The sequence below is a fragment of the Prionailurus bengalensis genome, chromosome A1 (assembly GCF_016509475.1).
Source record: "Prionailurus bengalensis isolate Pbe53 chromosome A1, Fcat_Pben_1.1_paternal_pri, whole genome shotgun sequence".
Taxonomy (NCBI): Eukaryota; Metazoa; Chordata; class Mammalia; order Carnivora; family Felidae; genus Prionailurus; species Prionailurus bengalensis.
The window spans coordinates 72,815,327-72,839,117 of record NC_057343.1 but is presented as its reverse complement, the minus strand read 5'-3'; the positions used below and the strand labels follow the sequence as shown (position 1 = coordinate 72,839,117).

The window sequence follows — 23,791 nt, the reverse complement described above, 5'->3', positions numbered from 1 at the left end:
TCCATTCTTCCCAAGAGAAATAGGCTTACAAGAGGTAAAAGAACCCCTCAGTGTCGCCCAGCCAATCCAAGATCGATAAGATTCTATGTACCCAGTATTCTTCTAACCCTGAAGCCCATAGATATTCAACGACACCATCTGGGTTTTCCAAGTCACACACCAAAACATCGAAAGGGGACTGAAATATACTAAGCACCTCTTATATGCCATGTGTTAATCGATGAGGAACAGTTCCATAAAAATTTAATGGGTGGAAGTTGGGGCAGGAGAAACCCTGTCATTTCAAAGCTGTACACAGTTTATGTCAAAAAGAAGTAGAATTTGATCCCTTTTTTGGAACACGATTTTTGTTTGTTTGCGTTAGTGACATTAATGATTGCCAAAAATCCTGTAAGGAATACTGTTATTGCTGTTGTCAGGACACAAGAATGCTTCTCTCACAAGGTTGACTGGGAGTTTCATGAACAGTATATAGGATGCCCAGCATGATGTCTGGGCACACGGTATATGCTCAGTGAATAGCACTTTCAATTAAAATGTCCTACTCTTGAGGCGCCTGGGTGGCTCAGTTGGTTGAGTGTTCAACTTCAGCTCAGGTCAGGATCTCATAGTTTATGAGTTCCAGCCCCCTCTGGGCTCGCTGCTATCAGTCAGGAGCCCGCTTCCAATCCTTTGTCCACCCCCCCCCCGCCCCTCCCCTGCTCATACTCCTCTCTCAAAAAAAAAAAATTTTTTTTTTCAAAAATGCCTTATGGTGCCTGGGTGGCTCAGTTGGTTAAGTGTTGACTCCTGCTTTTGGCTCAGATCATGATCTCATGGTTTGTGGGTTCGAGCCCCACACTAGACTTTGTGGCTGAGCCTGCCTGGAATTCTCTCTTTCTTCCTCTCTCTGCCCCTTGCCCCACTCATGCTGTCTCTGTCTCTCTCAGAATAAATAAATAAATTTTAAAAATTTTAGTAAAAAAAAAAGTCCTACTCAGCGTGTCTGGGTGGCTCAGTTGGTTAAGTGTCTGACTTCAGCTCAGGTCATGATCTCGCAATTCGTGAGTTCGAGGCCCGTGTCAGGCTCTGGGCTAACAGCTCAGAGCCTGGACCCTGCTGCAGATTCTGTGTCTCCCTCTCTTCTGCCCCTCCCCCACACATGCTCACTTGCGCTCTCTCTCTCTCTCTCTCTCTCTCTCTCTCTCTCTCTCTCTCAAATATAAATAAACATTTAAAAAAATTGCCTACTCTTCTAAAGACAAGGACAGCCATGGGGCAGGTTCAGAAACTTTTACATCCTGACACAGCTCTTACAAGGTAGAGGTAAGAGTCAACTTAAGTCTTCCTGGTTACAAAGCCTATAACCTGGAATCTTCAGTGTCAGTTCCTGAAGGCATCTCAATTTTACAACGGACATGGGAAAACTAAGCAGGTGTATGTCCTTAAACCACTTAAAGTAAAGGGATGAACTCTGAAATGCCATCTGCTCTTTTAAATTAAGATATAGAGTCTGTTGAGTATATATCAGACTAAAACCTATACTCCTTTTAAAATTACCAAAAAAAAAAAAAAAAAAAGAGAGAGAGAGAGAGAGAGAGCAGATTGCTCTGAAAAGACCATGCCTTCTAATACAGAAAGCTATTGCTCATTTGACTTCAGCCTCATTTGGAATTACACACTCCCCTGAGTGCCAAACGCAAGGCTGGCTCCCAGGTCTGACAGACCTGGCTTGTGTCACCCAAACATCCTTTGGAAAATATCAGTATCTCCTTTTACTGGGGACCCCCACCAATTTCCTCCTCGGTAAACTCTCTCCTATCCCAGCCAAACCCAAGAGGTCTATTGTCACCACCTCCTTGGCCTCCAGCTTTCTGCGTGGCTGTATGCAGCCCCTCCTACGTCAACTGCACACAGACCATAAACCGAGCTGACCACTCCTCTTTCTTCCCAGGCACCATTTGAGTTAGGGAGGTTAACCCTTCTTTCCAAACGGAATGAACTGGAAGGAAATAAAACGTATAAGCTGAGGTTGGAAATATTTCTAGAAGTTCCCCACATTCACTTCCTGGAAAACTATACAAATCCCATACTTCAGGCCAGTGCTTTGCCGCTACATCTGAGCATGACTGTTACTTGGTACACTGGCTAGACAGACACATTTACGAAATGCACTTCTCCAGAAGAAGGATTTAGGAACCGACAACAGAAAAACACCACAGCGAATACTTAGGGTCACCCAAGCTTGGAAAACACAACTGAAATCATTTAACTATACATCAAGTATATTTTTAAAGGAATTTCTTGCCAACATAATGATAATTGCCAACTTTATTTTCCCTGTCAACATGTCAACAATTGCAACCGTATTTTTAAATCCTTCTAGTTTCCTCTTTTTAGTGAGGTTGGTGCAAACCACCAATATGGGACTTCTATTTTAACAAAAGTGTTGGTAATGTGGCAGGTTTGGTATTATTTTAGGTCACAGTATAAGGACAAGCTGTTATCAACAGGCTCCATATAATTTCCTGTGCTGCTCAAACGTCTCCCAGCAACTGACCTGACATGGCTCAAAATTAGCTTGAGCAATCTGACAGGATCACAACACCTGCCCTCGAGCTATAACTACACATTTCTCTTTTGAAATTTAATGTGTTCAGGTAAACCTGCACATTTTTATCTATTAAAGATATAGTCGATACAGTCACAAAAAATAAGATGGGTTACCAAAATCAGTGGGAGTACCTTGAAGCAAGAAATACTATGAAAAGATATTATAAAGAGTATTTTCTTGTAAAATATTGACCTTAAGAATGCATTTTGGTAGTTCTTTATGTATTTTTATATAGTCTTCCCCTTTTGGTTGATGCAATTTAGAAAGCATTAAAAAAAACTAAAAAGCTGACCATTTTTTGTGTAAAATTCACCAAAATAAGATGTGAATACTGGCTGTGTGTGTATGTCCCTTACAGTGTTACACATGCACTGATTAAATAAATGAACAGTAATATAGCCATAGAGAACAGCAATTAGCGTGAATGATTACGATTATGATATTAAACATGATATTTAAATAGCTTATAAAGTTTTAAAGCTGCAAGAGGTCTAGATTTTTAAAATATTAAAATCCATGTTGCCGATCTATATACTATTTACCATTTTCTCTCATTTCTCACATAGTCTTTATCATCCCAGTCACCTAATCTCCTGCTTTTCTCTAGTGTCTTGTCCCTTTTTGTCTGGTATTCTCTGTAGTCAAATGCTTACCCCTCTGACTATCTCTTTTAAAGAGATCTGAATAAAATAAAAATATACCGTATATATTGATCCATGTAGTTACTATCCAGATTTCTATCTGGTATTAAAGACTCAGTTCGAGGTGAAACCATTTCTCTTGTCTACTGGACAAGGTGTTGTGATGATGGGTAGTTAAAGCTGTCACTGGCCACAATGTGGAGTCTGGAAATGGATCCCAGGGGAGGCAAAGCCCACAGGTAGATCCTGGTGGTATCCTTCGAGAGTTTCTGATTCAGTAAACTGTAGGGGAGGGGGACTCAGAATTCACATTTCTAAAAAGTACCTAGTTGATGCTGTTCTCAAGAACACACCTTGAGAAACACTGTCCTAAGTATTTCATTTAAGTGGGCTGATAAATTGTAATTTTAAAAATTAAGTTTATTTATTTATTTTGAAAGAGAAGAGACAGCACAAGCAGGAGAGGGGCAGAAAGAGAGATAGAGACCAAGAATTCCAAGAAGGCTCTGCACTGTCAGCAGGGAGCCTAATGCAGGACTTGAACTCACAAAACCATGAGATCACGACCTGAGCTGAAACCAAGAATCGGACGCTTAACCACCTGAGCCACCTAGATACCCCTGTAATTTTTTTCTTATGCATGTTTGGGTTGGGTTTTCAATTACTTGGACCCCAAAAAGATGTCCTACCTGAAATACCTATGAGTATATGGAAGACAGCTGACCCCCAAATAAGCCTGAATTATTCCATGTTGGAGTTCATACATGAAAAGCATATGAAGGAAACTCACGAGGCAATTATTACACAGAATAACATACATTTCATAGTATATTTAAGGGTTTTACCTACTTCAGTTAAATTTCAGCATCTTGTAATCAAATACTAGAGGTACACACACAAAAAATTAATACTTAGACTTCTTTTCTGTATAACAGAAAGTTTCTGATATTTTCACATGGAATTTTATTTCGATGGAATGAAATTGACACTATTTTTACATAATGAATGTAATTACCAACACAGGTCTTGTTTTACTTTGGATATAGTAAAAAACACTATACTTAAGAGTCGCAACTAGTGTTTAACATACAACCTATAGTTTCATTTCTCCTTCATCTTTGGCAATTCTAATGAGAAATAGTTATCTATATCTAAAGAGTCAAAGTGCCCCAGACACCCAAAATAAAAATACGTGTTTAAGTAACTAGAAACTTATAGGGGTGCCTGGGTGGCTCAGTCCAGTTAAGCATCCAACTTTGGCTCAGGTCATGATCTTGCGGTTCGTGAGTTCGAGCCCAGCATTGGGCTCTGTGCTGACAGCTCAGAGCCTGGAGTCTGCTTCGGAACTGTGTCTCCCTCTCTCCCTGCCCCTCCCCTGCTTGTGCACTATCTCCATCTCTCAAAAATGAATAAACGTTAAAAAAAATTTTTAGAAACTTATCTGGATGTGACATTTTGTGCTGGAGTCACTGAATTTTTAGTCTTCTCGGTTCTGGTACCCATTCATTATGGGATGAACTGCAGTCTTTGGGAGCCAATGTGTCCCTTGGTCACCACTCACCACCCTCAGATGGCTGTTTTAGGAACAATGGATCCTGCTCCCTTTGCCCTCAAAACCATTATCTTCTCAACTTCCTGTTTACGGCCCCAAAGTCGCCCCTTCTACTCTCCCAGGTGGCATATAGGTAAGGTATCTAACCAGCAAGGAGGAAGAAGTACCACTGCTTAGCACCAAAGCCAGGCAGTCATTCCCTAGTTGGCAGAGACTTAACCCTTTAATTTCCAATTATGAAGAAGCCAGGTGTCCCTGGAGGTTCCAGGACTTGAAGTATCTAAAAACCAGTGTGACCACAACAATTTATATTTAGCAAATAAGTCTGGCCCCTACCTCCCCAGCCCCATCCTTGATTCCTGCCAATTCCATCATGCATATAACAATGTACCCAGCATCCTCCTTTCCCTTTTCTTTCTACGGCCACCACCACACTCAGAATAGTCTTAGTTTTCACTATTGGCTGTTAAAATAGCTTTCCCATTGTTCTGTCCATTTAAAGGCTTTTCTCTTTCCATTTATCCCAAGATCTATGTCCCGAAATTTCTATCTGGAAAAGCCAATTCTCTGCTCACCATTGCCTGCCAAGGGCTGTCCACAGTCCTTTTTCCTTTCTTTTTGGTATTGAAAGGCTGCCTATGAGCTGCTCGCAGCTCTCTGCAGACTTCTCCCTGATAACCCCTCGGAAAGCACCCACTGACCTCAGAGAGCAGGACTAGTGTCCATGATGTCCCATCTCCAGATTTTGCTTATTTCCTCCCTCTGGCTAGAACCCAGTTCCTTACAAACCCACTAGTTAATCTCTTACTTATTTTCAAAACAGCTCAAACTCCTCCTATGCAACGCACTTTGCAATTAATACTACATTGCCCTATATTTCAAACCTACCACTACATTTCCTAAGAAAAAAGAATCGTATCTTTTTTATTTATTTTTGAGAGAGAGAGAGAGAGAGAGAGAGAGAGACAGAGCGAGCATGTGAGTGGGGGAGGGGCAAGGGGAGAGAGAGAGACTCTTAAGCAGGCTCCACACTCAGCACAGAGCCTGAGACTGGGCTGGATCTCAGGATCCTGGGATCACGACCGGAGCCAAAGTCAGGAGTCAGACACTCAACCAACTGAGCCATTGAGGTTGCCCCAAGACTCATATCTTTTAATCTTTATAGCCCCATACAGCTACCAATGTAGAGTCTAATTCATGGTAGTTGCTTAAAAAATATCTGGTAATTATATACATACAACACCAATATGTACTTCTTCTGTTTTATATCTATCTTTATATAAATTATTGGATCTTTATATATGATAAAGCAGTCCATTTTCAGAGTTTCAACTCTTAAAGATAGTGATTAACTTATACGGGCACAGTTTTTCATAATTACACACATATTGTTCTCAAAAACATTTGTACTCATATGGACTTCGAATAAAACTGTAAGTAATTTGAGTTTCAAAATCAAGGTTTATGGAAAATTAGTCCCTAAGGGACCTACGGCTCCTCATTAGAAATAAGAAATACGTTCTCTATTAAGTTAATGACCTACCTAACAGTGTTGCAGTTTACAACGTCTGCCTGACCAATCAATGGTTGTGGGACAGCTCACACAATTTAAAACTGTTTAGGTTCTTGAGTCTTTTTTTTTCTTTAATGTTCATTTATTTTTGAGAAAGAGACAGAGCATGAGCAGGGGAAGGGCAGACAGAGAGAGAGGGAGACACAGAATCGGAAGCAGGCTCCAGGCTCTAAGCTGCAGCACAGAGGCCAACGCAGGGCCCGAACTCACAAACTGGGAGATCATGACCTGAGCCGAAGCCAGACGCCCAACTGACGGAGCCACCCAGGTACCCCAGTTCTTGAGTCTTAAATAAATTGAATTCTGCTGTTGTTTAAAATCTGAAAATGAGAAATCTGAATACTACCAAATATGTTGACTGATTCCATTGCCTTTTTGAAGTTCTCAGAAGATAAAAAAAAAATTCCAAAAATAGCTAATTCAAGTCACCTAACACATTATCCTACATAAAATATTCTTTTGAGGTGGAAAATGTGTGAAAATTAAAACGTGTAATTTAGCAAAAAGTAGATCAATGGCTTACTAAATGTGCACATGAAAACAGACAACCATTGAATCTGCCTCATGACATATGTCAGTATTCTGGTTTTCATCAAACCACCGTATTTTATAGCATTTGGAGCACGCATTTCTGCAAAGACCCATTGAAAGATGTCAGAAAAATGACAGACTGGGTATATTTAAGTACAGTGGAAAGAAACACTTCCCCTTTGACTCACAGGACATTAAGTCTATATTTACAGAACTCATTTTTATGAGATTGGGATGAATTCCCTCATCAAATACTAGCTTCTGTATATATTTTTGCTCTTCTCTTTTTAATTTTCTTACCCCTTCATAAAAATCAATATAATTTACTGTATAATTAATATGGTTACATTTAAAGCTGAAACATATTTACCTCCAAATTAAATTTAAATATCAGATATTTATAATCACATCAATCAACTAATTTCACTGAGGAGCCACGATATTGGAATACCTATGTTAAATCTTGTGGCTGATAGAATAATTGCTGTCAACAGCTCAGCTCTCTCCTGCCATGTCACATTGCCATGTGGAGGAGAAGGCAGAGCACAGATATGGGGCTTGACCATGTGACTCCCTTTGCCCAACAGTACATGGACACGATGGGCAGGTGACTCAAAGCGTTAAGGACCACTGAGCATTTCCTCTTACCCTCTAGCCCTCCTGTGACCCACCATGACAAAAGCACACCCCGACAGGGAGCTCAGCCCGCTCTCTGGAATCCAGTCCGGCCCAGCTGAATCGTGGCTGAACTACCCACCCAAGAGTGGGAAATAGATTTGTTTTTGGTGGTTTTTGGTAAGCCACTGAATTTTGGGGTAGTTTGTAATGCAGCAATTCTTTTGTTTTTAATGTTTATTTACTTATTTTGAGAGAGAGAGAGAGAGAGAGAGAGAGAGAGAGAGAGAGAGAGAGACAGCAGGAGCAGGGGAAGGGCAGAGAGAGAGGGAGAGAGAGAGAGAATCCCAAGCAGGCTCCATGCTGTCAGTGCAGAGCCCAATGCAGGGCCCGAACTCACAAACCGTGAGATCATGACCTGAGCCAAAGTCAAGAGCCAGATGCTTAACCAACTGAGCCACCCAGGCACCCCTGCAGCAATTCTTGAAGCAATAGCAATAAAGTCCTAAGAGAGAATGTTAGAGAACATTTACTCCTGCCCTGGAAATTGCAGAAAAGGAATTTAAACATTCTTGGGCATCTGTTACCTGGTGGCATTATGCAAAACAGGGTAAGTCAACACAAGAGTGACTGCACAGCTTTTGGTGTCAGATGAAATATGATCTTGAACATACCATTTAATCTTTCTCAGGCCCAGCTCTTTCTCTTTAGAATGGCAAGATGACCCACCCAGTAGGTTTACTGTGAGAATTTAACACAAGAGGCATAGAGCAAATCCTAAATAAATATTAACTATCATCATTACCTTATTTCAATTCCATAATAACACTGTAAGATACGTTATTATAATTAAACAGATGTTTTTTAAAGTATATCCCATACAGAGGTGGCTGGGTGGCTTGATCGGTTGAGCATCTGACTCTTGATTTCAGCTCAGGTCATGCATGACCTCACGGGTTCATGAGATCAAGCCCTGCATCCGGCTCTGTGCTGATAGCATGGAGCCTGCTTGGGACTCTCCTTCCCTCCCTGTCTCTCCCTCTCTAGCGTGTATCCCATAAAACGTTGCCCTTTTTGAAAGGAATTGTTTTCTATACTGTCACTATTTCCTGCAAATAATCCCGCACACATCACTCACCGCATGTTCTTCTAACTCATGCTAGGCATTCTCCCCAGGTTGACTAGTTCTCTTCCATGTAGAGGGCAGCAGAGGCTGTTGTGGTTTTTGATGTGACTATTATGATTCTGATATGGCTTTTGATATCTATTTTGTGGGCAAATTTCAAGATGTGCACAGATATTCTTTTATTGTATTCTCATAGGCTGTGTGCCGACAGTTGGGAATTTAACAAATGCCAAGTCTACTTTATAGAATGTTAATGTCTGTAGTAGAATGCCATGCAGGTATGCCATTGGGCACTCATTAACTATTAAATTATGAGAATTCTAAAAATTCTCAGAAAGTAAAGCTTTCAAGGCAAGCTGAAGGCAATAGGCCTTCTCTCTGCAGTGGTCAACTGTCCGACATGAAAATCTTTCCACCCCTTTCCTGAACCAGCGGTCACTGGATTTCAGCACCTGCTGCTTTCTGATGGCTCCAATCTCCCACCCACCCATGTTCTGTCCTCTGCTAGTTACCTCTTTGTAGGTGTTTAATAAATGCTTGTTGAATTTAACCTAACTGAAGCTGAGAGAAAGCAAGTGACTCAAGCAAGGTCACACAGAAAGTAACAAGAGTAGAAAACGAACTGTTTGTTTTGCTTTTTAATTCCAATTCGCAGGCACTTTCCAGAGCAGTGTGCCTCTACATTTCCATCCTATCCAAACCTGCTCCCTTAGCTTTCCCAAAGGAAAGATTACTAACTTCACGAGAGACTATATTAACAACAGATTAGTGCACTGCCACTCCTAACTCTTAAAATTCTATACCTGGCATATTAGCAGGGATGAAATATAGAAGGATTAGAATTTCAAGAATCCTAGGCAGCTTGAGGAGTGACATACCCACCTCCAAAGAGTACACCCTCATGATGACCCAGTCAAAATTGTTCACTTTTCTATAGACACTTATCTTCTCTCACTGTGCATTTCTGCTGATTCCCATTGCTTTGTTCTCAAAAAGGCTATACATATATTAAAAATGGCATGTATTTTAATTTCTGGATTTCACATTATGAATAATTTTATAAGAGCAAAAGATTCTCTCGAATGTGATTTATTCTTCTTAGTCAAAATAAAACTAGTTAATGTCCATGAAAGTAACAAATATATATTCAACTCTCCTATGTTCTTTCACTCTTATAGACCCTGAAAATCAAAGGTTATAGAAAAGTTTCTCTCATTGCTGATTCTGGAGAACCTTTATTTTGATAAGAGTCGGTGCTAAACGCAATCTCTCTGAGAATATCAATTACAGCTGAGAGAAATGCTCTTTGTTGGTATGACATTTAGTCCCAATGCTTTCTGCTATCCAGACTTCTTTTGATACTAAATGAATAAGGTGTTCTTCTGCCCAGTATTGGAACTTTTACACCTGCTACCTCTGGCATAAGGCAGAAATGAGAATGAAAATCTGCTCTTCCAAGAAAAAAAAATCAACAGAAGATATATTTTTTAAATACAAAAATGAGGTACTTCAAAATTATGTTATTTCAGGACTCCAAGTTCATGAAAATATTTACCCTAAATATGTGGTTTCAGAACAACTGTAGTATGTTCAAGAAGAAGCCACCTATGGATTTGGGGGGCAAATTTTTCTTAGGGTTCCTTAATATGATAGCAGGAAAACAACAATTTTGACTACCTCTTAAAAGTTATATGAGAATTGAATGAGAGTTCAAATGTATGAAAATATTTTCCAGCAAAGCATACTCAAATAGAAATAGATATTTTCCCATTACTCCTTTGTATTACTAACACAGCATTAATTTTAAGGCTCAAATCCATCCAAGCAGGCAATTGAAGTCTATCCAGGACACAGCTAGAAATCAAATATTTTTCTTCTTAAAACAAATGAATTATTTCATGTCAGGACGACTCTTGGAGCTTATATAACTAATGATGTTGACCAAGAAAGAAAAAAAAAAGTCCATAACTTGCCTTTTGTATTTTGGAGAGGAAAAGGCTTAAGTGGCCAAGTCATTTTGTTTAGAAAAATAACTAGTTTCGTCTAAGTATTTTGCACAGCAGAAAATGATAGCTTTCAAAGAGCAGTAATGGCCAATTAGGAAATACATTTACCATGTTTTGATTTTCTGATTTTGCCTCCTTACTCTCTCCCATTGACTAAATCATGAATTTGCCATTAAGGCCCTGCCACAGGAGAAGTTTCTAAGCAATACCAAAACTCATCGACCTCTTTAAAAAACAACAACAACAACAACAACAACTTTTTTTGGCCTGCCTTCCTCAGAAAGTATCCAGATAAAATAGTAAAACAGAAAACTAGAGTGGGTTACTATTCACTTGGAATAATTTGATGCTTGAACTAGTGACTATATACAATTAGGAGGCTAGGGCTCTTGGCAGAGAAACTTGTCTTCCGGCATAAGTCAGCAGTGAGGTGACTCAAGGTCAAGCCAATGAGCATCCTTCTAAAGGTCTTATTTTTCTTTTCCCTTTATAAAGCTATCATTCTTCCACCCAGCCTTAAGTAAGATGATTTAGAGTAGACAGAAGAATGAGTTTTATTACAAAATATAGTTTCTTATTTGCCAGGAAATGTGATCCTTGAAAAGACAAAGCACTCCTTTCCAAAGAAAATGAGATTTGCAACCATCTTGCAGCTCTCTGTCTTTACCAATTTAAGAGTTAATGGAAAATAGCTTGAGAATGTACCCATGCAGGGGGCCTAAAAATGCCCTGGTAAATCCCCCTGGTACTCTCGGTCGCTGCTGTATGATATTTCTCCCCTTCAGATATGTCTCTTGACCTTGAATCCCACACCAGGCTTGGAATTTAAATTTCCCTCAGGACAAAGGTTTCGGATCTCCTAGTTCCACCTGATTTGAAGTTCTCCTCCGCCAAGATCAGCAATGTGTGAAGACACTTCCATTAACAGTTCTCTTGGCTGACCACTCCCTCACATGTGTCTTGGGACTCAGTCATCCTGGTGGAAATGTCTGTGTGTACATGCAAGAATAAGGGAGCTAGGGAGCTGTGCGCACGTATGTGTACATACATCAACAAATAAAACATCAACAAATAAAACATCCTCCTACATCAACGAATAAAACAATAACAAAAACCAGAAGCAACAAGAATTTTCACTAATAGGCAAATTGTTTATTAATAAAGCAATATATCCCTACCATAGGATATTATACACCTATTAAAATTCTTTTTTTTTTAATTTGAGAGAGAGGCAGGGGGAAGAGGGGCAGAGAGAGAGGGAGAGAGAGAGAATCCCAAGCAAGCTCCATGCTCAGCGCAGAGTCCAACATGGGACTTAATCCCACAAACCATGAGATTATGACCTGTGCTGAAATTAAGAGTCAGACGCTTAACCCACGGAGCCACCCAGGCACGCCAGGCACTCCAATTCTCCACCACATATATTATTAAGCTAGAATCAGAGCTGTGATATATTCTTAAGGAGAAAAAAACAAGAGAGAGGGAGAGAAACAGGGCTGTGAGTGTGTATGCACATTTATAACATGGGCGTGTATACAAGCATGGGAAAACAGGGAAGTATATGCCCTAAATTTAATATTGATTAATGCCAGAGGTTATGCTGAAGAACAGACTAAAGAGGAGTCACAGCACACACATATTTAGCTTACCTGACATCAATTGTATGTGTTTCAGTGTTGAGGTAAATACTTGGCAGTAAAGGAAAGTGAAATCATAACTTAAATAGTATAGAGATTCTGTTATTCCATCCAGTGAGTGGAGGTCCCAAGTGGGGACAAGAGGGGAGTGTGAAAGAGATGGTGTTTCCCTGGGCTGATGTCCTTGGTATATGTCTCTACTGTGAGCATCCCACCCAGCTAAGGGTCCCCAAATGAACAATCCAGCTAATACTCCTCTGATATCCAGCCAAAAACCAAAAATGGAGTAAACACAGAAACAGCCATGGAGTAAACACTCATTTACTAGTGTTTACTGTGCTAGACTGAGAGACGGTGTAATCAACTCAAACACAGGGCCTTCTTTGGAGATTTGTCAGGGGAATGTTTAAACTTCAACTGTCTGATTTTGTGCTGATGTAGAATCTGTTTCCTGAATAAAATTCAACCCCACTGCACTGAGTTTTATCCATGCATTTATGTATTGTTTGACTTTTTGTAGCAGACATGTGTTGTGTTTTAATCAATTTTAAATACAGAGATAACTAAATAGATGGGAAACTTAAAAAACATTTAAATACATAAACAATGCTTGTATTCTCTCCGGTAATTTAATTTCTGGCAACCAGATTTTGAAAAATTACATCTTTGCATAGAAATAATAACCCCATAAAAATAGCTGGGCAAAAAAAGCAGTATATGTTGAATATATAAACAGGTACAGGGAATATACATTCATAACTGGCCACTCGATTACTAGTAAATACACTTAAAGCGAAGACATACTCCCTTTTGCCTTAGCGTAATCTCCTTAGAGATTCTAGGTTTAATAATGATAATAATAGCTCCCATTTAGAATGACAATTACATTGGCTGTTTTATTAGATGCTTCATGTGTATTTTCTCACTTAAATTTTGCAATAACTCTCCTCAGAGTATTAACAATATCCCATTTCAGAGATGAGCAAACTGAGTCTTACAGAATTCACCCAAACTTCTGGAATCCACACAGCAGGTAAACTGGGGTGGAACCCAGCCCTACCATTGTCACCAGTACAAGTTCTCAACCACTATACAAATGCCCCCATGGCCCTGTTTTAACAGACTTGAGCTTTTTGAATAAAACCACTGCTTCTGATAGGATTATATTTTTTAGCTGCCAGAAAACCCCAAAATGACAGGGGCTGAAACAAAATTAATTATTTTTATGTGTAAAACACAGTGCAGAGGCAGGCAGTTCAGGACTAGTGTGGCAGCTCCACATTGTCTCCAGAAGTCAGGACTCCTGTCTTGGAGGTGAGCCATCCTCATAGGTGGCCGCCATATTCATCTCTCGATGCAAGGGGCCGCTGCGACTAGGTGCACTCAAGGCAGGAAGGAGGGTATATGGGCAAAACAAACACCTCCCTGCAAGTTGGCTCCCTTTGGGAGCCCCCACAACGTCTCTGTTTACATCTCTTCCACCAGAATTCCATCACACGTCCACACTTAGCTTTCAGAAAGGGGACTCATTGAAAAAGTGGGAGTTTTAAGAACCAGAGTGATTACTATTCAATCTTAAGTTATTTATGTTCCTCGGATTCAACAAGTCCATCTCCAGTGTCTCCAGAACATTCAGCGATGTTCACTAAATACTCAAAAACTCTGTGATGTTTTGACTTTGTTTTGTATTGTGTTGCTTCTCCCATTTTTGTAAGATAAAGGAATGGGTTCTGGGTTCAACCCACCTGAGATCAATGCTTCAGAGGAGATGAAGGAACGGCCAGGAAACTCAGAAATCTCAGTGGAGGTGAGGGTCAGAAGCAGCAATGCACTGAGTGTAAACTCTGCAAATTTGCAGAAATCTTAGGGTTTCCAGTAAAGAAAATGACAAAAAAAAAAAAATTCCAGATTCAAAGACTAACCACACACTATTTAGGGCATGGCTCTAGAACCATAAATCAGGGTGAAGACTGCAGGGACAGGAAAGTTCCAGAACCATAAATCAGGGTGAAGTTTGCAGGGACAGGAACACAAAAGTCAACCTCCTGGGACAAAGATAGAAACCAGGGTCAAAAACTTAGACATCCAGTGAGCTGGAATGTTACCCAGTAAGTCTCAGGCTGGAGATGGCCAGGGCTGAGTGCTCAACCTAGCCTGGACACGATGGAGAAGGCATGCTGACTGAGCTGAGATAGTTCCAAAAACTCACTGACAGTCAAAGGAGGAAAGGTGAACATAGACTTAAATCCGGAAGAAGATACAACATGGGAGGAAAATCACTTCTTTGGGAGTCAATATCGTTTGACTGAGTATCAAGCGAGGGTAGAAGAGGGACATCTGACATAAGTAAGCATCCTAACTCCATTGACTCACTAATCACTCCTGCATTTAGCTAGGCAAATAATATTATTATCCCCCATTGATAATATTATTGTCGCTGTTTCTAGATAAGGAAACAGAAGTTGCAAACGTTTGAGTAACTTGCCCACAGTTGGCAAGTGATAGTGTCAGGCATCGAATGTAGGTAATTGCTGGGCTATAAGTCACTTTTTATGATCTGGACCAGAAGCGTGGTGTTTCTTATCAGCAGTGGTGTGGGAAAGACTGGGGCCAGGGAAATTAAATCATGAAGATAAGCACTGAAAGGAAGGAAAAGATGCAGCACTGGCATCCTAGATGCAGCACAAGAACAGCCAGGTACTAATGGAGTTGGAACTTCTCTCTCTTGCCATCCACACATTACAGCATTCCTCCTTGTGCACATCCCAGGACCCCCAAAGATGCTCACATCCTTGTTCCTGGAACCCATCAATAGGTTACATGGCAAAAGGGATCGTGCCAATGTGATTAAAATTATGGATCTTGAGGATGTGACAATGGAAGAAACTCAGAAAGACGACATCACGAGAAGGATCTGACACCTCGTTGCTGGTTCTGAGATGTAGAAGTGTACATGCAAAGACCCAAGAGAGGCCTCTAGGAGCTCAGGAAGACCCCCAGCTGACAGCCAGCAAAGAAACGTGACCTCAGTCCTACAACCACATAAAACTAAACTCTTTCAATGCCGAATGACCAAGAAATGGATTCTTTCTAAGAGTCTCCAGAGGGTAACAGACTTGCCACCAGCTTAGCCCTGGAGACCCTGTGGGACTTCTGACATACAAAACTATAAGAAAATACGTATGTGTCGTTTAAGCCACAAGGTTTGTGGTAATTTGTTATAAGGGCAACAGAAAATGAATACAATGGCAGGAGATGGAATTGAGGAAAATGTCTTACTTCATAACTCCTCAAAATTCTTAGGACAGAGAACACTATCCAAAATCTCTGCTGCTATGGAATTGATCACGTGCCTCCAAACCTTGAGCATCAGGAATCACAAGGTCAGATTCGACAATCTATGTCTGAGTCCCAGAGAGCTGAGAAGCTTTGGGGATTAAGATATTAAGAGACATGGGCTGTACATTTTAGCATCATGTCTCAAAGTATATGGGAGGCTTCTGAGAACCCTATGAAGGAGGTTTTTACTTTGAAAATTTAAATTTTGTAATATAAATAAACTCACTCCCGTATGTCCCCTTATCTTTCTGGGGAAATTCTACTTGAAAAATAACCATGGAACTTCTCACATTGACACTACTTGATCTAAACACCATCATGTCATAAATACACTCTTCTAGATTATCAAGGTGTGGGGATGACCTGGTCCCACGACAAGGTATTTCAGTCTCTATCATTGAATTGCAGAGTACTCTACAAATAAAGCAGTACAGATGGGAGAAAGTGAAGATGAAAATCTTTCATTTTTATGTGTCCCTTGAGGCAAGACAGGATGTACTTATCCAACATGGATGAACCTAAGAGAGGAGAACTAAAAAAAACCAAGAGGCTTGCATGAAGTGAGTGAGCTAGTGGTGGGAAACTCCTGAATGTGTTCTCCAAAACTAAGGACATGTTAAGACCATGATGAAAACACAAGAAAGGAGTTGATGCGGAAAGTGGGGTCTGTCTGTTCAACACAATCGTTTACTCAATGGGGTGGTAAAGAAGAGGCAATGGTCTTACGCGCTTGGTGCCCCATGCGGGGGCACAGAGGGAATATAAAGAAGCAACCATGATGGCAAATACCAAGGTGGAGAGGCAGACACAGTCAAAGGAGTGGGCAAGGAAGACAGAATGTGGTTTGAAGAAAGGAAGAGAAGGTGGAAAATGGAAAATGACTAAGAAAGGAAAAACCAAAGAGCCTATTCCACAAAATAGGCTTGGAGGGAATTACACAACTATCCAAGAAAAACACAACTGTGAGGAAAAGCAGATCAAAGAGTCCTAAGACTGACTCTAAAGAGCCAGGAAGTCCAGTTCTCATGAGTAATCATATACAATTCTCACACTATTTGGGGCACTCGGGTGGCTCAGTCGGTTGAGTGTCTGACTCTTGATTTCGGCTCAGGTCATGATCTCACAGCTCATGAGTTCGAGCCCCAGACAGTGCAAAGCCTGCTTGAGATGCTTGTTCTCTCTTTCTGTCTCTCTCCCAAAATAAATAAATCAACTAAAAAAAATCTCATACTGGGGCGCCTGGGTGGCGCAGTCAGTTAAGCGTCCGACTTCAGCCAGGTCACGATCTCGCGGTCCGTGAGTTCGAGCCCTGCGTCAGGCTCTGGGCTGATGGCTCGAAGCCTGAAGCCTGTTTCCGATTCTGTGTCTCCCTCTCTCTCTGCCCCTCCCCCGTTCATGCTCTGTCTCTCTCTGTCCCAAAAATAAATAAACGTTGAAAAAAAAAAATTAAAAAAAAAAATCTCATACTATTTATTTAGCAATGTAAAAGAAATATCTGCGAGAAAAAAATGCTACTATTTATATAATAGGGGTATTTCCATGTATTTTAATTACTTTTATATTCAGTTTATATACATGAATCAATGTTTATAAGAATGTTTTATACATAGTATGAATTAGTGTATAAATGCATAATTATGTGTGTATTAAATACATTTATACATAAATATAAAAATTATTCTGAATAATACAATGCAGGATGCAAGGTTCCTTATATCCATAAAGATGTTCCAAAAAAAGAATCTAAATTTCAGAGAAATCAGATGGCTGGCTCAAGGTTAAGGATACAAACAATTTAACCCAAGTTAACAGTTCAGGCATGATCCATCGAGTCCTAGCTCCACCACCAATAAAGTCCAAATTCATTCGGCTAGCTATAATTCTTCATTTTTACAGCAATTTCAGATTTCAAAGAAGTGTTTTTTCTCTAATAAAGATTTTTAGCCATTGATTAGGAGTCATCTGGTTCTTTTTCCTGACCCTCATTCCACCAGTTCTATCACACTTCCAGTCACTGATTTATCATTTTACTCATCCGTGGGTACTAAAGCATGTTGACTGTACCTTCAATAGTCTTTAAAATTCATCATAGTTTGGGGGCGTCTGGGTGGCTCAGTCAGTGAAGCATTCGACTTCGGCTTAGATCACGATCTCGCGGTTTGTGAGTTCAAGCCCCGCGTCGGGCTCTGTGCTGACAGCTCAGAGCCTGGAGCCTGCTTCAGATTCTGTGTCTCCCTCTCTCTTTGCCCCTCCCCTGCTCACTCTCTGTCTCTCTCTGTCTTTCAATAATAAATAAAGGTTAAAAAAAATTTTTTTTTATTTAATAAGAAAAATTTTTTAAAAATCATCATAGTTCTTATCCCCCCCCCCCACCCCGGGCTACAGTTTAAATAGTATCTAAATGGAGTTTCTCCCCATCAAGTGTCTACCCCAACTTGCCATGCCCTCAGACAGCCTGTTAATTTTCATGGGTCAGAGTACTAACCATTGCTCCCATGTTCAAACCACATCATGGCTCCTATATGCAGCTTAATTAAGCACAGACTTCACATTCAGGTTCAGAGCTCTCAAACGGTATGTCCTACTGTAACTCAAAATATCTTCCAGTAGTTCCCCCACAGCCCTAAGATCCAGCCAAAGCCAAACCTGGATACCTCACTAGTTCCCAAGCACACCCACATGCTTTTCTGCCTCCAAACCACTGCTTGAATTTTTCTTCCCTGAGAATTCCAATAGTCCACCTTTTGGACTAAAAACCTCCCTGTACACAAAGATTTATGTCAAAAGCTACCTGTTTCTCAAGTGTTTTAACCACAATATTTAATTCCTGTCTCAATAGAACTCTCACAGAAATTTATAGAAAGTATATTCTGCATTGCATTACAGGTATTTGGTATTTCTTTTCATCTCCCTATTCAATGGGAAGTTGTCATATTTTCCACATCTTTTTTTTTTTTTGCTATGATGAATAACGCTGTTCTAAGCATTTGTGTCAACTTTTTTTTTAATGTTTATTTATTTTTAAGAGACAGACACAGTGTGAGGGGGGAGGGGCAGAGAGAGAGAGGGAGACACAGAATCCAAAGCAGCTCCAGCTCTGAGCTGTCAGCACAGAGCCCAATGCGGGGCTCCAACTCACAGACTGCGAGATCATGACTTGAGCCAAAGTCAGACGCTTAACCAACCGAGCCCCTCTTTTCCACATCTTTATACCCCCTTCAACAGCAGAGGATCTAGTAAATATACAGCACTCCATAAGTATTTGCTAAATTCAATTCAATTAGTTCTTCCCAGTTACTAAAACTGAAACTCATTTAAGTGATACATTTCAAAAATGATTTGAATAGATTAAAAAAAAACAACAACAATATTTTAGGTCTGTCTGGGTGGCTCAGTTGGTTAAGCTTCCAACTCCTGATTTGGGCACAGGTCATGATCTCATAGTTCCTGAGACTGAGCTCCATACAGACAGCACAGAGCCTGCTTGGGATTCTCCCTTTCCCTCTCTCTCTGCCCCTCCCCTGCTTGCACTCTCTCTCTCTCTCTCTCTCTCTCTCTCTCTCTCTCTCTCTCTCTCTCTCTCAAAATAAATAAATAAACTTAAAAAAACCAATATTTTATTTAAGTGTAATCATACTTGTTCAGGGGATTGTTCAGAGATGCTCTCAAATACTAGCTGAAAGTTTGTTTTTATAAAATCAAACATTTTACTCTTCTCAAAGAAATAGCCCACCCAAATTAGTTTACTTCTCATTTGACTGTGACACACACAGGAACAACTTCTGAGCCAGACCTTTACACTACAGAAGTCCAAGGAAGATTCATGGGCCACAAACAAGTGGAAACTGGAAGAAATAAACCACTTATGACAGTATACACATAATCACTTTCAAGCAGGCTCAAACTAAAATAAGTATCTTTCTTATGATTCACAGTATAAAAATCCCAAAGGACTTAACTTTCAAAGGGCATGGTGTATCTAATACAGCTGCTCTGAGGCTTGGCCAAAATAGCTATCCTTGCTCGACCTTTTGAGCTTTGGATCAATAACAGGCCCAGGCTACATGACAAAAACCAAACTGCTCTCACTGCATCAAACGTCCAACAAAGACAAAGCCAGGCTATCTAGCTACCCATCTACCTATGCATCTATCTATCCATACGAGTTCACATTTTGTGCGTCACTATAATAATATTACGTTATAGACATCCACACACATTTATATGTACTGAGCACTTTGTGCAAAACACTATTCTAAGTATTTTACATGTGTTAATGCTCACAACAATCCTGTAAAATAGGTAATGTTATCATTCTCATTTCGCAGATGAAGAAATCAAAGCTCAGAAAGTGTAAGGAATTGCCAAAGTTCACACAGCTATTAAGTGGTGGGGCTGGGATCGGCCTCCTGAACTCTTTCCCCCAGAGCCCAGAGTATTAATGACTCAGTGATACACTACCAGGAGCAGGATTTTCTTTTCTTCAAAGGGGTTGGGGCTACTCTATTTCTGGAAAGCACCATAGAGGTAAAGGCCCAGGTGCACATAAAAACATAAAAGGCAACTTGCTATGTTTCTATCTTACTCGCTATAATATAGGAACTTGTTCTTGAAGACGGAATTGAAAAGCTCAATTTGAAGCACAGAACAAAGGACGCAAGCTGGTGAGCACCTCGAAGGTGCTGTGTGTAAAGATCTCATTCGCCTGGGAGATGTATTCAGAGCATTTGCGGGCACAGATTCTCACCAGGCCCAGGAGAGCAGGCCTCGATGGGCATCAGTCACAAAGGTGAGAACTGCAAATGAACACAGTTATCTCATTCAGCCTTGAAATAAAGAGAAGCATTTTGCCTCCAGGGGAACACACACGTATGCAAACAAAACCATGCATGATTCAGTGCTGTTCGTATCAGGGAGGAAAGAATGCAGTGAGATGTTATAAGGAAACAACACATCACTTTCCACGGGAGATCAACAAGAACACTACATATCATAGCATTCCCTCTGCATAGTTTTGCAGAAAGGACCCAGATAAGCTTCTTCAATAGGGAACTTTTATCTGACGACACCTGTAACTAGTTTCACCCGTCCAAGACTGCATCTTTCTTCTTACGTTTCCAATGAAAAAATGTGTTCAGAACCCATGATATTGAAGAGGCCTTGCCAGAGGCAATACAAGCCAGAGAAGTCAGGTAACAGTGGAATTTGGAACGAAATATTAGACAATACTTAGCTTTCATTCCAAAGGGCTGTCCTCAATAATACAGCAGCTTGTGGAACTGACAAAGTTAGAGTAACAACCTGTGGCATTCAGTACCTTTGAAGGGCTGAGCCACAGCCTTCACAGGGTAAACAAAGCCACATAGAAGCACCTGTTCCCCTCCAAATGACTTACATGACTACTTTTCCATTGTGCATCTTAAGTATTCTCACTATGCACTTCTGGGCCCAGGTGCCAAGCAAAAAACCATTTTGCTATAAACTCACTCTTCATCACTGTTAGTGTTGGACTCTTCACTACATTGTGGGTAAAATACGTTGTGATTTTTTTCCCCCACAAACTTGCCAAACCCTGGTTAGAATCCATTGTGTTGTCCTTTTACTAACAGAGGAGCATCTGTATCATTCACAGCCACCCAACAGAAGTTCTGGTCCTAAGTCAATGAATGGCCCTAAGTAAATGTGAAAGTGGTATAGGCTGGGGGGGGGGGGGGGGGGGGGGGGAGGTTCTCTATGAAGAGATAGCTTGACCCATTCCAATATCACAACCTGAATCACTCCTTAAAAATGTACAAGAGCAATGAATTTATTTTGACTCCACTCCTTCCGAAATACCAAGCTTCACTGCAGCTGAAAAACCCAAGCGGCTAAAACAACACAAAAGCAATCGCTTCTAAGTAGATTTGGGTCTGCTTATTTTTTCCCTTGTTACAGTCTTCTGATATGCACTTCCCTCTGGGAACTATACCCTAAGAGGAAGAAGGCAAATTAGAGTTCAAAGACACAACCTACCGCGGCTGGATTTTAGGAAGGTAATATTCCCCCTGCGTTTCCTTGGTAAAAATAAAATACCGGTTTATGTTCTGCAAATATGATTAACATACGGGATTGGGGTAGAGGAACCCACCAGTTTAACTCTGTTGGTGAGGAAGTTTGGAGATTTAAGTGTGTAATAAGGAACTAAAATAGAGGCAAGCTAGAGTTATAATCAAGCGAGTGAATCTTACCAATATTAGTTCTACTTAAGTTTGGACCCTGAGGCGGAGGAAAGTATAGAGACACGTGATTCCAGAGTGGAGGAGCGTTAGGAGGACCCGCGCGCGCGAAGTCCGTCACCTCCTGGAGAGCTGTCTTAGGGGCCCCCTCCCGCCGGCTCTCCCCGAAAAGTGGCAGAAACCCCTGCGGGGAGTGCGCCCCCGGCGCCCGCGGTAAGTCGCCCCCCCTCCTTACCTGCGCAAGTGCTCCCGTCGTACGTCTCGCACACCCACTCGTGGCACTCGCACAGGGGCCCGAAGAACACGCCGGGCTCGCTCACGTGACAGATGCAGACCCCGCAGTCGCACCGGCCGCGGCCATGGCACAGAGCGCCCCCTGGGGGCTGCCCGGGCGCGCGGCACCGGCGCTCCGATTCGGCCCGGGACAGCCTGCACGCGGCAGCCGGCCCAATTCTGCAAGGGCGACAAACCACAGCAGGGCCATGGTCAAGAGCAGACACAGCCCCTTCTGCTCTGAGCCCACGTTCCCCCCAACCACCCTTTTGGCGACGTTCAACTTCACAGAAAGGAAGTCTGAGGTTCCACATTTCTCCGGGGCCAAGCGAGCACCAGCCATGGGCCATCACAAGAGAATGAGCCAAACGTTGAGGGGTAACCTGCACACCTAGGAATAGGACCGCCTTCCAAGTGGACAGAGGTGGTCCAGCCCTGCCTCTTGATGGCTTGGCACAGAATCTTATATGCACATTTTGATTAAATGCAAATGAATGCAAAGCATGACATTTGGCTGACTTTTCAGTACACTTTAAAAAGTCCCATTGCTGGGACACCTGGGTGGCGCAGTGGGTTAAGTGTCAGACTTCAGCTCAGGTCATGATCTCACCGCTTGTGGGTTGGAACCCTCGCCCGGCTCTGTGCTGACAGTTCAGAGCCTGGAGCCGGCTTCAGATTCTGTGTCTCTGGCTCTCTCTGCCCCTCCCCACTTGCTCTCTCTCTCTCTCTCTCTCTCTCTCTCAAAAATACATAAACATTAAAAGAAATTGTAATAAATAAATAAAAGAAAAAGTCCCATTGCTATCTGATGGCCAGGAGCAGCCTTTTATGAAAAAGAAGAGAGGGATATGTAGGAAGAGCTATAAATGTTATGATAGTGTAGGACATATTTTCCTAGTTGCATTAAGCAGTGCTTATAAACTTTAAAAAAGTTTAGTTATTATCATGTGCCTCAAAGATCCTTTCAAAAGGCAATACAATAATGTAATGCAGACCCTGTGAAATAATTCTGCCTTATAGGCTATGAGCACACACAGGTAGGTACACAGGATTTCCTCAATCTCACGGCAGAAGTTCCTCCTGCTATGTACTAAACTAGGAGGAGATTATATATCTATATTTATTCACTGTATTTTTCCGAAGGAAAAGTAAAAGGACAGACGCGAAGCAACACACAGTGCAGACATATAAGGAATAAGAACAGGTTGGAAAGAGTTTACCCCGTGGCCAACTTTCTAACTGCTCTTGGCTTTGGGCAGCCATCCTGCAAACTCGAAGCCCTGCCACACAAAGCAGGGCAGGTCGGTCTCAAAGAACAACAAACCAAACTTACCTCAGAGATGGCGAGAAGCTCTGAGGAACAGCTGACAGCCCCGCGAAGAGAAGGGAGGAGGCCAGCAGCAAGAAGTTCCTGATGGCTGCAGGACGCATGCTGAGCTCCGGGGCTGTGCAGGCGAGCTGCGCTCCTGCAGGGTGGGGCTCCCGGTGTGTGGGGGGCTGGGGGGGGGGGCTCTCGGGGCGGGGGGCGGGGGGTGGGGAGAGGTGCCACCGGCGCAGACCGTCCCGCAGACGGACACACAGACACCAGACACCGGGACGCGCGGGTCGGGCCTCTACCAGGAGGGGCGAGTGCCTTGATGAGCTGCCTGCCTGTGAGGATTTGGGCAGCGGCACCGCTCTGGGCGGGGTG

At 41.7% G+C, this 23,791-nt stretch overlaps 1 protein-coding gene across 1 annotated transcript in view; it reads right to left on the bottom strand.

The window, feature by feature from the left end:
- ITGBL1 (integrin subunit beta like 1) overlaps positions 1 to 23,791 on the bottom strand; it is a 206,362-nt gene extending 182,571 nt beyond the window's left edge. The window contains exons 1-2 of the mRNA XM_043582619.1: positions 23,435 to 23,791; positions 22,064 to 22,281 (exon numbers count right to left, since the gene is read on the bottom strand). Coding sequence (XP_043438554.1) covers positions 22,064 to 22,281; positions 23,435 to 23,532 — 316 coding nt within the window. The 5' untranslated portion in view covers positions 23,533 to 23,791. The remainder of the gene's footprint in view (positions 1 to 22,063; positions 22,282 to 23,434) is intronic.